Here is a 14,736-nt window from a genome sequence, read left to right on the forward strand (position 1 = left end):
TCTGCTTAGTTGGTCTGGCTGCACTGTCTCATGCTGGAACCCAGCATATGGCTTTTTCTTTGGTATTTAGACCCTGAGGTTCAAAGAGATTACCGACAATAATGATCTTCCTGTGGCAAACGTAATGCAGTGTCAGGCCATTTTCATAGGTGCTGTGCTGTGTTGTTGTTTGTTTGTTTGTTTGTTTGTTTGTTTGTTTGTTTGTTTTCACCCTCCTTTCTACTTCTTAGGATGAAAATGGAAACTAGAATCAAAGCAGCCACAGTTTTCTAGCTACCTCTAAAGGAGTAGCTACTCTTCCATCCAGATGATACAAGCAAAAAATGAAAAGAAAGAAGACAATAATGAAGCAAAAAGGATGCTTTGTTATTGTAATGGCTTCTTTCTGCTTCATGTCACTGAGCAAGATGAGAAAGATACTAGTTTTGTAGAAACTTCCACAGTACTGTAGCATGACCTCACCCAGGGTGCACTGACCAGGTGCCTAGGGATCCCGTAGAAACATGGGTTGATTTTCAGCATGAAACTAGCAACAAGTATGAAGTGATATTTTAGATGGCAGTCACTGTCCTGCCAGTAATTAGCAACTCTTAACCCTCAGACTTGTCTATGCTCCTTACAGGCTGTGGAAGCTCAGATCCGAAGTTTTGGACAGACGCCTTCGCAACTGCTCATAGAGCCCCACCCTCCCCGAGGTTCGGCCATGCAGGCGGTGAGTGCTTTCCTCTGGCCTCTTCTTCAGCTCTCTCACTCTCCATTACCAGTGTCTCACAGTGCATGAGGTTCTCTACCATGCCTGGGCCTACTCTCCTCATACAGTGCCAGCCTGCTCACAACCAGCAAGTACCGGCATATTCTCCCTAGGTCATGAGAAAGCAAATTTAGCTACAGTGCTCACATTTCATCAGCTCGTGGTTTCTGTTGCAAGGTTCAAAGGACCACAGTTGTCATGTCTCTTCATCGTAGAGTAAAGGACTCCACGCATAAAACCAAAGCTTTTTTTTTTTTTCTAATTTGATCCTGTGAGTTTCTTGATTTATTTTTCTGTTGTGTTGATTCTTAGCATCCCACTGTACTGTCTAGCTTCAGAATTATAGAATCATCCTGATATATAGGCTCACTATAGGTCAGACCTGGAGGAAAAGGAGTGAATGGTCGCTTGGCATATACAAACCTGGCTTCTTATGATTCTGGGGGTTGACCAGCACTCTTACACTCTTTCCCTATGGGTTCACTAAGGTAGCAGTGGGAGGGCCTGAGATGGCGATACTCCTCCTTCTGTGTGGACTTTTACCCTTAAGAACCCGCAGGCCACCCCATGGTAGATCAGTGTCCAAAGACAGAGCTGGTGAGGCTTCTTGACCCCCACTTTCAACTCATTATATATCATATATGCCAAACTGTACTGCTCAACACAAGCCAAGGCCAGCCTATAGTCAGGACTAGTCTGCCTTTATTTTTTGAGTAGTCTTCTTTGGGGGTTGAGGGGCAGAGATTTTTGACAAAACAACAGATTCATATGACGAAAATAGTTTTAAAAACTGATAGTATTTTTTTTTCCTTGCATTGCCCCTCATAAAACAGTGTACTCATTACTGTTCTAGATTTAGAATAGAGACTATAATGTCTATATGTATTGATCTTATGTACAACTTATGATAAATCCAAATTCTATGCTGAGCGTAGAGATGACAGCATTGTGACAGATGGTAGGAAGAAAAGACGAGCAGCCAAGAGGTCTGGAGACAGTGATAGTGCCCTGATGGCTGGCCTCTGATCCTTTTCTCTCTCCTCCCTTGTTTCTTTGCCTGCCTGCCTGCCTGCCTGCCTTTCTTTCTTTCTTTCTTTCTTTCTTTCTTTCTTTCTTTCTTTCTTTCTTTCTTTCTTTCTTTCTTTCCTGTTAACACTTTTTCTTCCTCCAGGGTTTCCCATTTTATTCTATAGTAACATGAATTGGCCATAATAAACTACAACCTTTTTTTAAAAAAATTGTATCACCATTTCTGTAGTGTTATTTAACCAGTGAAATCAGACTTACATGAACATCAAGGGTGACTAGTGGGTAGAAGAAAACATGAAGAGTGAACAATAAAAGATAGTGCCATAAGCACAGGAAGCATGAGTCCCATGTGGACATGTGAGCTAGCTTGGCAATAGCTTGTGGATAGGACTCAGGCTGCTGGGAGATGCTTGATAGAAGCCCTTCTACTGCTCCACGACTTGATCCAGGGTCACTGCATGGCCATGGCTTCTGGGCCCATGTACCATTTCTTCCTCCTGGCAAAAGATTATTGGCTCCTGGAGGCAGACCTGCAAGGTAGTTATTATTATCTTTATTCTCTGAATATCTGAACTCCTTTTCAGACCTGTACAAGTCCTATTTTAATCTGCTACACAAGTGGGTAGCAAAGAAAGGCACATTAAAAAGAAACCACAGTTTTCAGCCAGCATAGCATTAATGTGGGGAGGCTAAATGAGATTTGGCTAGCTGCTTCCCATGTTTTTCTCAGACTGGCTGGCAGAAGCTCCCAGGGTTAATAAGAGTATGTTTCTCTCATCCGAGTTTTACCAGTTCTCAGCTTATATTAAGCAGCTGCTGCCATTGGCACAGCCCAGCCCAGCATGGCGGAGTGCACTTCCCTTCCCAGAGTTCCTTCTGAGAAACTGACTGGAGGGGAGGGCATTTGGTTCTATGGCAGCAGTGGTCACTTACAGAAGTTGTGTCTGTTGCTTGCTGTGGAAAGTGGCTTGTCCTTACCACGTGGCTAAGAGCTGGCTCTAAGCTTCACCATGTAAACGCAATGTTCTTCCTACACATTGGGTTGGTTTTTGTTTTTTAACTTTCTTGGTGTTAGTTATGGGTTTTTGTGGCTTTCTTTTAGTTTTTGTTTGTTTTTCATGCTTGTTAAGGCTTTTTAAAGCTACTCAATTTAAGCCTAATAATATTCACAGTTTGGGCAGCTCATATCAGAAAAATGTAGGAACTTCCTTTCAGGGGGACTTTAAGATTGTACTGTAATTCTGATTTTCTCTGGGTTTATAAATTGACTCTAGTTACTATTCTTTTTAAGCTCTATAGTGGAGAATAATGCCTGGGCCGCTGGGCCAGCGCCCCTCTCCTTCTGTCGGGTTTCAGAGAGTGTGCTCACAGGATTTGCCAGTCTTTTCTCATCTTCCCAGTCAGACTTCATAAAAGCCGCAGAAAGACCTGTGTGTGGAAAATGACTGATATCAGGAGTTTTTAGAATTAAGAGCCCACTTTTTATTGATCATTTTTACTAACATTCAGGAGTTCCCAACCAACTGCACCCCAGCATACACACATATGAATATAGCAGAAATTAAAGCCCCCTCGTGCTGCGATAAGTGCAGGAGCCATAATATACACCAGGTGTAGTAATTAGCAGGCACGCGAAGGCTTCCTATTTGTCTGTTTTTGCTGCTGTTGCTGTATCCCCCTGTGTTTTCACACCATCAGATAGTTGGATTTAATTGAGGCCACATCAGATGAGGCATTACTGACACCTTTAATTGAATGAGCATCCAGGGAGGATTAACTCATAATATTGATTGGCTTTTAGCCACTTGCTCAGAAGGGTGTCTGGGTAGCTTATTAGCTGCCTTTATTTACACCTTCATGCAAAGAGGAAATCTTAGTGCAATATGTTTTTCTAAGTACTCTTAATAACTTTTTTAAAAGGACTGATAATAAAAATGCAAATGTATTTAATTTTTTATTAGCAGTTCTGAATAAATGTGTTAAATGTATGTGCCTCAACATTTACATATACCTGGTGTTTTGAAATATGATGGTAGGAAGGCAGCCAGCAGCATTTCATCAAAGTGTTTCAATTTTGAATGATACTAATCAGCTATTAGAAAATAGACATGGTAGGAGAGAATTGCTGAGAACGCACAGTGCAATTACTGTGTGATGGCTGAGGACCACAAAGGACAAATAAAGCCAATAAATTAGAGTAGTGTTTTATATGTCTTAGGTTATGACATACGGGTTGTAGGAACCATCCAAATCCCTAGTAATAGTCAAGATTTATTTTGTTGCTGGTTATTAGAAGAGTATTTTGCATAATATATTTTTTTTAGTTTCTGACTTTCTAAGTACAGGTCAAAAATGTCTTGAGCTTTAAGGGCTATTTTGTTGTTTGTAACTGAAAGGGAAAAGGGGCACTGGGGTACTTCTCTTTATCCCTGCTTATGGCTTGATGAACTATATAAATAATATTGTTTTTACAAGCAACATTTTCATTGCTTTGAAATAACTTTATAATTAAGTTTATATATTACATGCATAAATTCTCCACCATAATAATAAGTGCATGCTTCCTTGTTTTTCAAAATATATTTGTTTTAATCGTATCTTAGTAGTCAAAATCTACATGCTACTCAAGACTACCTTTTGATTATCTTTGGAAATTACCTTAAGCTTGCCTTATGCCTTTTGCCTATCCTCATTCTTTCTATTTTTATTTTTATATTACAATGACAAGATCACTGGGTGACACAACTGGGATGGATCAATGCATCCCCCAATACTCTGAATCTAAGTCACACCATCTTGTAGAGTTGGAGGGCAGTAGGCAAGGAAGGGAGCCAGTAAAGTTTGTAGGTTAGTGCATCCTAGTTCCGTCACAAAAATTCCCCATGAGCTGGGAATGTAGGTCAGTGGTAGAGCACTTGCTTAGGATGATGGAGGCTCAAGGTTCAATCCCGAGTGCTGTGGGGAAGGCTCTGGCTAATGTCATGTGCCATGGGCAAAGGCAGCCAATCATGAGCACAGCTGTGCAAAACTGTCTGAACAGCAAGCGTTGACTTGCAGCTATTTTAACATGATCTTCCTCTTCTTCTCCCATTTCCTCTTTGTCTTCCTGTGTCTTCTTGTTTACTTGGGTCTTGTCTGTCCACTCAACAGTATCTCCTCCTGCAGAGTCCATTGATGTTCACAGACCAAGCCCAGCAAGATGTCATCATGGTCCTAAAGTTCCCTTCGAATTCTCCAGTCACCCACGTTGCGGCCAACACCCAGCCAGGCCTGGCAATGCCTGCTGTCATCACTGTCACTGCTAACAGGCTCTTTGCCGTGAACAAGTGGCACAACCTTCCTGGTGAGTAAGAAACACTTGGACTTTTAAACATTAGTCTCAGTCAAAATGGCGAATAGTTTAAAGGCTTAAAGACATCCTACCTGAGGCATGCAGTGCAAATGTTAACACATAAGCCACTTTTAGCATCTGATGGCTTGTGTTTAGTCCTTGGCAATAGATACTGTCTTTAGCAGATACTCCCCTTCCCAAATCATTCATTTGTATTACATCTGATAAAATCTTTGTTTCATCTGGTATCTACCAGAAATTTTACTTTTTTCTTGCTCTTTTGCAGCTCTGATGATTGAACTCAAGGTGTCATACAGCAAATGCTGTTCTACAAGTTAAATCTCCACCCCCCACCTTACCCTTTTATGCACGGCCTGGTAGAATTTATTGTGGAGCATATATAGGATACAGTACAAATACTGCATAGCTGGTAGTTCTGTCTTCTTCCACTAAGTACTAAATAGCCATGTTAATTGAAATAACCATCAGGATCTAACACCATCCAAGTCGGCATTAGAGTCCATGAATGAAATAAGCACAAGGGTCTCCATGTCAGTCGGAAGAGGAATCAGCATCCATCTGCAGTGTCCCTCTAGTGAACTCACCCTCTAGTAAAGACAGTGAGCCTAGGGCGTCTCTTCATCCCCCTCATAGCGATAGTTGGAATTCAAGTGTTCTGACTACACCTCAGTGGATTCATTATTGCTTCTTTTGGAGCAGGAATATTAAGACCGGAATTGGTTTTCCACTATAATTTTTAAAAACACCTTTAAAATGTATTTGTGTGTGTGTATGGTGGGTGTTTTACCTGCATGCACGTCTATGCACCTTATGTGTGCAGTGTTTGTGGAGGCCAAAATGGTGACAGATCCCCTAGGACTGGAAATTACAGATGATTCTGAGCTGCCATGTGGATACTGGGAATAGAACCCGAGTCTTCTTAAGAGCAGCCAGTGCCCTTAACTACTGAGCCCACCATAATTTTTAAAATGGTGTTAAGAAGTTGGGAAAATTTGTTTAAATCCTAAAGATAATTGCCTTTTCCCAAAAAAAGGTAATGATATAGGTAGAAATGGTTTGGAGTTCTGCTCATTGTTATATCTACAAAGCTTATATAAGGCACCTGAACCTGAAGTGGTTGCAAAGGCACATTATTGAATAAGAGCCTCACCAAATCAAATGTAAGAGATTTTTGAAGTGAAGCAAGAGACATTTAAACAAAAACCTGGTATATTGACTAAACTCAATAAGAAATCTTTCAAAAAGAACCTGTAATTGGCATCAAAATTGATTAAACATAGCCATTTTCATGGCCAATGGAAATGATACACTGTGTATAGAAATGCCAGTATTTGATTAGAGAACAGATTTCTGAAAAGTGAAAACAGGAAGATTGAAACAGTTCCTTAATGCTTCTATTATTAGATCTTTTGTCCCTGTTTCTTCAAGAGACATGCTTATATTTGGGAGTGAACATTTTAAGAAATGCAATTGTTCATTTCTCCAATTCTACTCATAAGAAGAGCTGCTAGTGGACATATTAGAGGATTTTCCTACTCTGTGTGAGGTTGCCCAGGAGTTTTACAAATGTTCCAGGGTGCCTGACACCAAGACAGCCCCAAGTGATGCTTCTACTAGGTGACTGTGTGAAATAGCTCTGAGAACTCAATCTCAGCTGAGTGACAGCAGCCAGGTGGAGAGACAGACCTTTCATCTACTGGAAAGCCTAGGTACATTAAGGAACTGAGAACACCCACTTCCAAGACTATGCCTTAAGCCTTGAGGACTAAACTCTTGGCAGTTCCCTTTTGGACCAGCCATGATTCTAACTAATCTACTTCCCTTAATACACGGTAGGCAAGAGCTTTCTTTCCCCGGTCCACTTTTTCTGTAAATACACAAAGTAATCTAGTGCCTGGTTGTGCCACTAAGTCCCACTCATGCATGCCCTTCTGTTCCCAGCAAGGGGCCGGCATGGCTCTTGCAGCCTTTGCCTGTGCTGTCTTCAGGGAGCTCACATTGCCCCATGTTTGTTTCATTAGCACTGTGTGTTCCCATCCCTCACAAATATACAACCTTCACAGTGAGACACAACTCACCACAGACAAATACAGAGAATGATACCATGAGCATTCACCACCTGAAACGGTGCTTCTAGACTGTGATATCCAGATCTAAGCCATACTTCCATCTAAAAAGTCTAAGCATAATTCCATTATGCCTGTGCCTCATGTCAGATCTGTTTACGGAACCCTGCTTTTTCATGCTATCACATAATCCTTTTACCTGTCTTGATTTAAAACAGAAATCTATAGCAGTTCTTCTTGGGGAATGTCAAATTCACATTCCATCAGTTTTTCTTAAATTTCAGATTCTGTTTTCTTCTGAGGACCTAGGGTTTCCATAACCTGTTTATTAGGTTGGCATTGTTTTTTCTTCAAGTAATATTTGTGTCCTGACTTACAAAATAAATACTTTCTGTCATGGACTTGCTAAGTAGTGTAACATAATCAAAGTCTTGGATTCAACCCCAAGCACTCAAAACAAAACAAGACAAAAATTTTATTCTCTCCTCCCATTAAAAGGACATTGAAGAGCCTCCTGATCATCTTAAGGAGTATACTGACTCAGTCCCTCAACAACTGAAGTGTGTAGGTTGAGCCATATTCAGTTGTTCCTTTTGTAGATCGAATGGCAGATATTGACACATGTATATGGTCCAACGTATGCCATCTAACCTGTATGGTAGAACAGGGAGCGGAAGCACAGGAGCTACAGGACTTGCCCCTGATGGCAGAAGCAGGACTGGAGGCTGAATAACCTCCTTACACTCCATTCTCCAACACCTGACTTTAATGTGTCCATGCTCTTAGGTCTCCGAGCAGAGAAGCATCCTGAATGACACTGGTGTAGCTGGAAGTCAGTGGCTCTGCTGGGTATATTTTCCCAAACATTCTCTGAGAGACTCTCTAATTTCTTTATCAGCAAAGATAGTAAATCAGCAGGGCGAGACACAGAGTTCCAGCTTCTTCAGTTTCTTACACACCTATAATTTTTACTGCCAGTATTGGTCTCACTAGCATTTTATTAATATTAAAGCTTGCCAAGCATCCTTGAAAAGTTGACATTTAATAACTAGAGAAAATATACCCTAATAAGTTTTAAAGTAATCCAATGAACTTATAAAATGCACAGTATTTTATTTTCAACCATCAACAACAGTCAGAAAACTTCCTGATACCTAACAGTACTAAGCAGGGCCTGGGGACCCATCCAAGCCATGCTGTCAGCATTGTGCACCCAGGGTGAAGGGCAGTCATTAAGGAAAAGAATTCAGAAGGGGGCCTAAAGTTTAGTGATCAGAACTATGAATCTGGAACGGTCACCTGTCCGACACTCTATCTTAGGGTGTACAAAGCCATCAGTTGCAGAGCAAGCCAGTGGCATTTCCTCTCTACCTAAAGTCTTTCTCCCTCTTCCAGAGAAATAGCTTACAAAACCTCTTTCAATTACAATGTAACTATGCTTTCATCTATAAAACCATTTTCAGAATGGAAAAAGCTATTCTTAGTATGGATTGATTTTCCTAACTCATTTATTTTAAATCAAAACCATGGAAATATTAAATATTAATAAAACTTTGTAAAAACCCTCACTCCAGTCTTTAAGGAAATATTTTGGTCAAATGCATTTAACTAAAACATTTATCTGCAGATAACCTTTCTTTATTTTTATTCAAACTTTCAGTTGATTGATTTTTAGTGATGGATGAAACACTAAATGTCCCCTGACTTAGAGCTTTCTCTTTCTCCATCATAAATTGACAGTTTTGTGGATCCTTTGTGCTGCAGCATTCAAAACTGCCTTTTTAAGAAGTAACGAAAAAATAGTATTTGCTACAGTCAGCAGATGGTTGTCACATTTTGTTTTCAGCACGCTTTACCACTTAATTTTGTTTTGTTGCAGCATCAGAGGCTGCCAGTCAAGCATCTGCTATAGCTTATGGCCTAGGACTGGAGCCACCGCAATGGCACATGTTCAGAACAGCACTAATCTAAAATAAATGTTTAATAAGCTAGCCATAAAAGCACCTGGATTCTTATTCTTTAAATTCCACAAAACTGCACGAGAGATTTGGAGGTTGGAAACAGTTCTACATAAGGTTGACTTGTGCATTTTTGTAGTTAAGTATATGAAAAATAATGCCTTTTTTTCTTTTGTGAATTCCAGCTCACCAAGGTGCTGTACAAGACCAGCCATACCAGCTGCCAGTGGAAATCGATCCTCTCATAGGTCTGTCACTTCTTTCTCTCTTTGCGATTCATTAAGCTCTGTATGGTGGCCCTGAAGTGTAGATTACAGTTGTTTTTCACTTGCTGGTTGCTGGGAATGGAATTTTCCTGATAAACCATTTGCATGCAAATTGGAATGCAATGAGCTGTGGCTATGCTGGTATTTCATCAACTCCCCCTCGTTGGTTTGCCTAATTTGAACAGGCCTAGGACGCGTGTCACTGAAAATTAATATGGATGCTGTAATAATGTGTGATTGAGAATGCGCATGAAGTACTGTCAGGATAATATTGGATCTTTTCATCACTCAGACTTGTTGATGAGCAGGAGCGAGGTGCGTTATGATGAATTGGTGCAAATGTAATGTGATGGAGCTGCTTTGCTGGGGAAATTTTCATAATAACAGTGGGATTCTTAGCAGCACTGTGTTGTGAGAAATAAAACTATAATGCCAGGGTCTCATCGTTAGAGGAGATCAATCCTTTCTTCCTGGGCTCTGTTCAGTCAGAGGGGATTAATGTGCAATCGCAGAGCAGTTTCCAAGTTGAAATATATTACCCAGCCAATGGTAGTGTTAAGATATTTGTATTCATTTTCCTAGAGTCCTGCAGCCAATAAATTGCCATTGGAGGTTAAATTTGTTGAGGGAGAAGAAGGAAAAGAAAATAGGGAGGAGACTAGAAAGAGCCACTGGGAGCGAGGAGAGCATCTGCAGCAGAGGACTTGAAAATTTTAATTGCTGTTATGGTTTCGAGTCAGCTGAAGTCTCTAGTTAGCATTTATCATTCTTATGCATTGGGATTTCAAATGTGGTGTTACCAAAAAGGTTAAGCCTTGATAACTTTTAAAACTAAAAAGAAAAAAGAAAAAGAACATTTTAATTGCCTTACAATGGGGGTAAGCAATCAGCATGACTATCTGGCCTGAAATTTTGGCAAATTTACCCTGAACAAATAAATTCGTTAGAATGTTCCTGTTTACATATAAATTTTTCGTATGAAAGAGCAGATTTATTATTTTAAAATCTACACCTTTGCCACAGTAGAACACTAAATGGTTATCATTCACTAGATGGCTTTCTACTATAGGATGCATGAACAAAACCTTAAATTCAGAATCAATTCATTCATCTTTTCCCTAGGAAATACTATTCTGAATTTCATTTTGGCCTCTTAATTCCATTTTGCTTTGAAAAGATACTGTTTGCTACTTGTTAAAAGTAACAAAGCTAAATGCTCACTGCATAGTTTAAACATCAGGAAAATAAAGCCCATTTGCTAAGACATGGAAAGCACTCTCTGAATTATAGGTTCACTGTTTGCTTTAAAGCATGGCAATGAATATCCTGTAATATAATTAAGCGAATTCAGCCAGTGTGGGCAAAGTTTCTTGGTAAAAGGCCAAATACTAAATATTTCAGGCTTTGTGCATCTTAAGGTTTCAGACACAATTATTTAACTCCTTCTTTGCAGTACAAAAGCCACCATGAACAATGTATAGAGAGTGTGGCTGCTTTCCAGTGGAGTTTATAGATAAAGATGCCATGGACCAGGTTCAGCCTGTAGGAAATGCTTCACCATGGGAGCTTCCAGATCACTGCCACCAAACAGCCCCTCCTCCACTAAAGTCACCATCTTATGTGGCCCAGGATGGCCTCTGTGAGTTCACTATATGGCCCAGGATGACCCTGAACTTCTGATCCTTCTGCTTCCAGTTTCTAAATGCTGCCATTTTCTAGCTGTGCACCACCAGCCAAGATCAACCCCAGGGCTTCCTGCATACTAGGCAAGGATTCTACCAACTGAACACAGCCCCAGCTTCCTTCTCATTAACCATAAAACTAATACATAAAAGGTTTTCTCATAAGTCCAGATACTTAAAATTTCTAGCATAGTAAAAAACATTTGGCCAGGTACGGTGGCTCATACAGTTAATCCCAGGACACAGGAGGCAGAGGCAGGTAGATCTCTGAGTTCGAGGCCAGCTTGGTCTACATAATGAGTTCTAGAAGAACCAGGGCTACAAAGAAAAATCCTGTCTCAATTCCCTACCTCAAAAAAAAAAATGTTTAGCCTGGCGTTGGTGGTGCACGCCTTTAATCCCAGCACTTGGAAGGCAGAGGCAGGCGGATTTCTGAGTTCAAGGCCAGCCTGGTCTACAGAGTGAGTTCCAGGACAGCCAGGGCTATACAGAGAAACCCTGTCTCGAAACCCCCCCCCCCAAAAAATTGTAATGTATAAAACATTTGTAATATATCCAGTGGAATCAAAATATAAAAATGAACTGATATTCAATGTTTTTATATTTTTTAAAATGCATGTGAAAAGCCTCAACAGTTGGAAATTTCATCAAATTCTTTTTTTACTTTGGATTTATAACCTATTTTCTCCATATAGTGTCATCTTAACTTTTAAGACTTGATTATTCTATTACATGTTTCAGCCATGAATATGTGTATGGAAAGTTAAACATGTGTTTATAAACTTAATTTTTTTTCTATGCACTCAAGGCTTAGATTTTTTTTTACTTCATAAAAAATTACAAATATTTAAAAATGTCACATACCAAAATTAAAATTAAAATCTTAAATTGACTACACTAACTAATCTTTAAAGTTTTTCTTCCTCTTGGATTTTGTGTTAAAGTCTCACTCTGTAGCCTAGATTAAGCTAGAATGAATTATATAACCCAAACTGGCCTTGAATTCAAGGTCATCCTGTGTTAGTCTCCTACGTGCCAGGATCCTAGGTGTGTGCTGCCACTCCCACAAGTTCTTACAAGGCTTATACTTGTAATTAATTATAATATTGACCTTTTACTGTAGCATTGGAAACACACTCAGGCTCCTCCAATGAAGCGCATCCCAGCCCTGTGATAATCTCTAACAATATTTCTGAAATATAGGAAATATAAAAGAAGCCCTTACAGAAAATAAGTATTCAGCCAACTGGATGGGTGTTTCCCCTTCTGATATCTCATGTGTTGATGTTCTAAGATTTGTCCAGAAGATCCATTCCTATTCTTTTGTTTTATAGCTGAGAAATGTTATGTAAGGAAGTAGATGGGAAAGGGAAATGTTTTGTTTTAATAGTGTCATATAGCAAAATTCATGTAGTAAGCTATTAAGAAGTACCTTATTGTCTAAAATTAGGCCTTCTTTCATTTTAACAGTGCTGTTGAAACTTATTTTTAATGATTTGTTAATTGGCAGTGTGATGAGATCCCCATTTCAGTTTCTCGATGCCATCTGACCTACAAAATGATCACCCCTAGGCACTCACTTTCTAGTGTCATCAATAGTTTCCATTGCTCCTGAGGCTCCCAAGAGATTTTAATCCCCAGAGGAAAAGAACCATAGTAAGATTAATGCATGGAAGGGTATGTCATGTGATTTCATGTAAAGCAAAAGAAGGAATAAGAAAGGAAAACTCACAGGAGAATGCTCAGGCAAATCAGTTTCAGACAAGAGAATATATGGAAGTTGAGGAACAAGAAATTGATTCCCATAAAACCACCTGTGCCTGTAGCCCATGGGGATGCTCAGACTCCCAAAGGTAGTCATGCCCCAGTTTAGATGCTGCGGATCTAATCAAATATACCAATTTTTATTGAATAGAAATAGTATAGGATTGAATCACAAAGTACGTTTACAAACAAAAACAGTGGAATAATATAAAGGCTCTTATAAAGTGGATAGGATAGAGAGATAAAGGGATGGACAAATGGACTGACAAATGGATGGATGGACAGGTGACTGAATGAGGAAGTTGTCAGTGTTAAACTTGAAGTTAACAATTCACTTAGAAAGGAGTTTGTCTGCTGAGTGAGCAGTACACACCTGTAGTTTCAGCACTCAGGAGATAGAGGCAGGATGATCCCCAGTTCAAGGCACTCCTAAGCAGAGCGAGACCTTTCCTCAAAACCCCAAATCCAAGGCAGACGGAAACTAGTTCATTTGGATGCTGAAGGGACATCAGCCTTTACTCACCAGTGCTGAGATTCCTCAATGCAAAATCATGTGCGTGTCCAGCCTCTCCCACATTAGTGAGAATTAATAGTCCAGGAGCAAAAGTCATATAAATGCTGGCAAGAGACATTTGTAAAGGTTCAGCATATGTAAACTGTGCCAGTAACGCGTAGGAAGCTCCACACACGTGATTTTTCTAGGTGTCTTGGACTATCTGTGCCTCACAGTCTCTCTGCAGTAGGACACTTTCTGTGTGTGTGGTTCATTGTCCCTTGTCGGCCAGCAACTTCCTTTGTGTGAGAAGAAGGCTGATTCCCACCTGGAAGTCTTCCCATTTTATTGTTGCTGCTCCTTCCTACCCCATTAGCCCCCCAGAGCACATTCTGTTACCTGCTGGTTTTAAATGGGAGCGTTGTGCTAACAGACATTAGCAGGACTCTGTCTGTAAACACACACGTGGGGTGTGTTCTTTTTATGTTCAGGATAGTTCAGGCATCAGTGGTTCTCAGCACAGCCCTGAGAGTACCTTAAATGCTTTGCCTTCTTGTTTGTTTATTTATTTTGGGAGGCCTTATATTAAACCCCCACATTATTTAGATATCTTATATACTAACTAAAAAAATAGGTATGTCTGAATTTTTCTCAGTATAATTTCTTCCCTTAAAAAACTGAAAATTGGTATAAAGAACTTAGTAACTAGACACAAGAAATGCTTTGACCATTCAATTCATTTCTGGAGTGATCAAGCTGCTTTCATGGTGTAAACACCCTTATTTGTAATGGAAGGTCACTAAAGAACAAAGGTTCTGTTTGGTTGGCCTCATAATATTTTTTTAAAAAAGAAAGGAAGGAGGGAAGGGAGGGATGGGAGAGGAGAAGTGCAGAGGGGAGGAAGGGAAGGACAAAAGCAAGCAAGCATCTCAGGGAAATTGTTCTGACAGTGGCAGATCCATGCTCTCCCCATTGTGTGGTATCGCTACATGCCTGCCCTGAGCCCCGAGACAGCCCTGTCTCAGGAACCCCAGCGTTTGGAGCATGCTGGCAGGCTGTCTCATCCTGTCGCTTAAGTAAGCCTAAGAACGTGGCAGTGTGCTGTGCTTTGACTTCGCTTACAAGGATCTTGAATAAACCCTCATTCTTGCATTTGCTTACATGTGAGTGCAGCTGTAAACAGGGGAAATAGGAGTTCCCTTCCAGTCAAATTAAAGACCCGTAAAAGCCAAAGTAGTACAAGATGCTACAGTATTTCAAATATATGACATTTAAATCCTAATATCTCTTCCTGCGACAAAATGTTAAAGGTAATAGATTGCCACAACATGAATCCATCCTTGTGACAATAGACATAATGAGATTGTCAGAAACA

The 14,736-nt window shown here is 40.1% G+C and overlaps 1 protein-coding gene and 1 long non-coding RNA gene across 11 annotated transcripts in view; one reads left to right on the forward strand and one right to left on the reverse strand.

Moving 5' to 3' along the window:
- The window catches only part of Lrba (LPS-responsive beige-like anchor), a 559,239-nt gene that overhangs the window by 513,004 nt on the left and 31,499 nt on the right, over positions 1-14,736 (forward strand). For 6 of the 10 annotated variants that reach the window (XM_006502347.4, XM_006502349.4, XM_006502351.4 and 3 more), the window contains 3 exons: positions 623-712; positions 4,931-5,123; positions 9,342-9,404. In XM_006502347.4, coding sequence (XP_006502410.1) covers positions 623-712; positions 4,931-5,123; positions 9,342-9,404 — 346 coding nt within the window. Of the gene's footprint in view, positions 1-622; positions 713-4,930; positions 5,124-9,341; positions 10,254-14,736 lie in introns of those variants that run through there. The other 4 variants (XM_006502350.4, NM_030695.2, NM_001077688.1 and 1 more) reach the window with 2 other exon arrangements.
- On the reverse strand, positions 707-13,801 carry Gm52625. Its single transcript, XR_003954609.1, has 3 exons — positions 13,392-13,801; positions 3,150-3,208; positions 707-2,310 (listed from the first exon to the last, which is right to left on the reverse strand). It is a non-coding gene; the product is annotated as a predicted gene, 52625 (long non-coding RNA).

Source organism: Mus musculus, chromosome 3 (assembly GCF_000001635.26).
Source record: "Mus musculus strain C57BL/6J chromosome 3, GRCm38.p6 C57BL/6J".
In the NCBI taxonomy this organism is placed as follows: domain Eukaryota; kingdom Metazoa; phylum Chordata; class Mammalia; order Rodentia; family Muridae; genus Mus; species Mus musculus.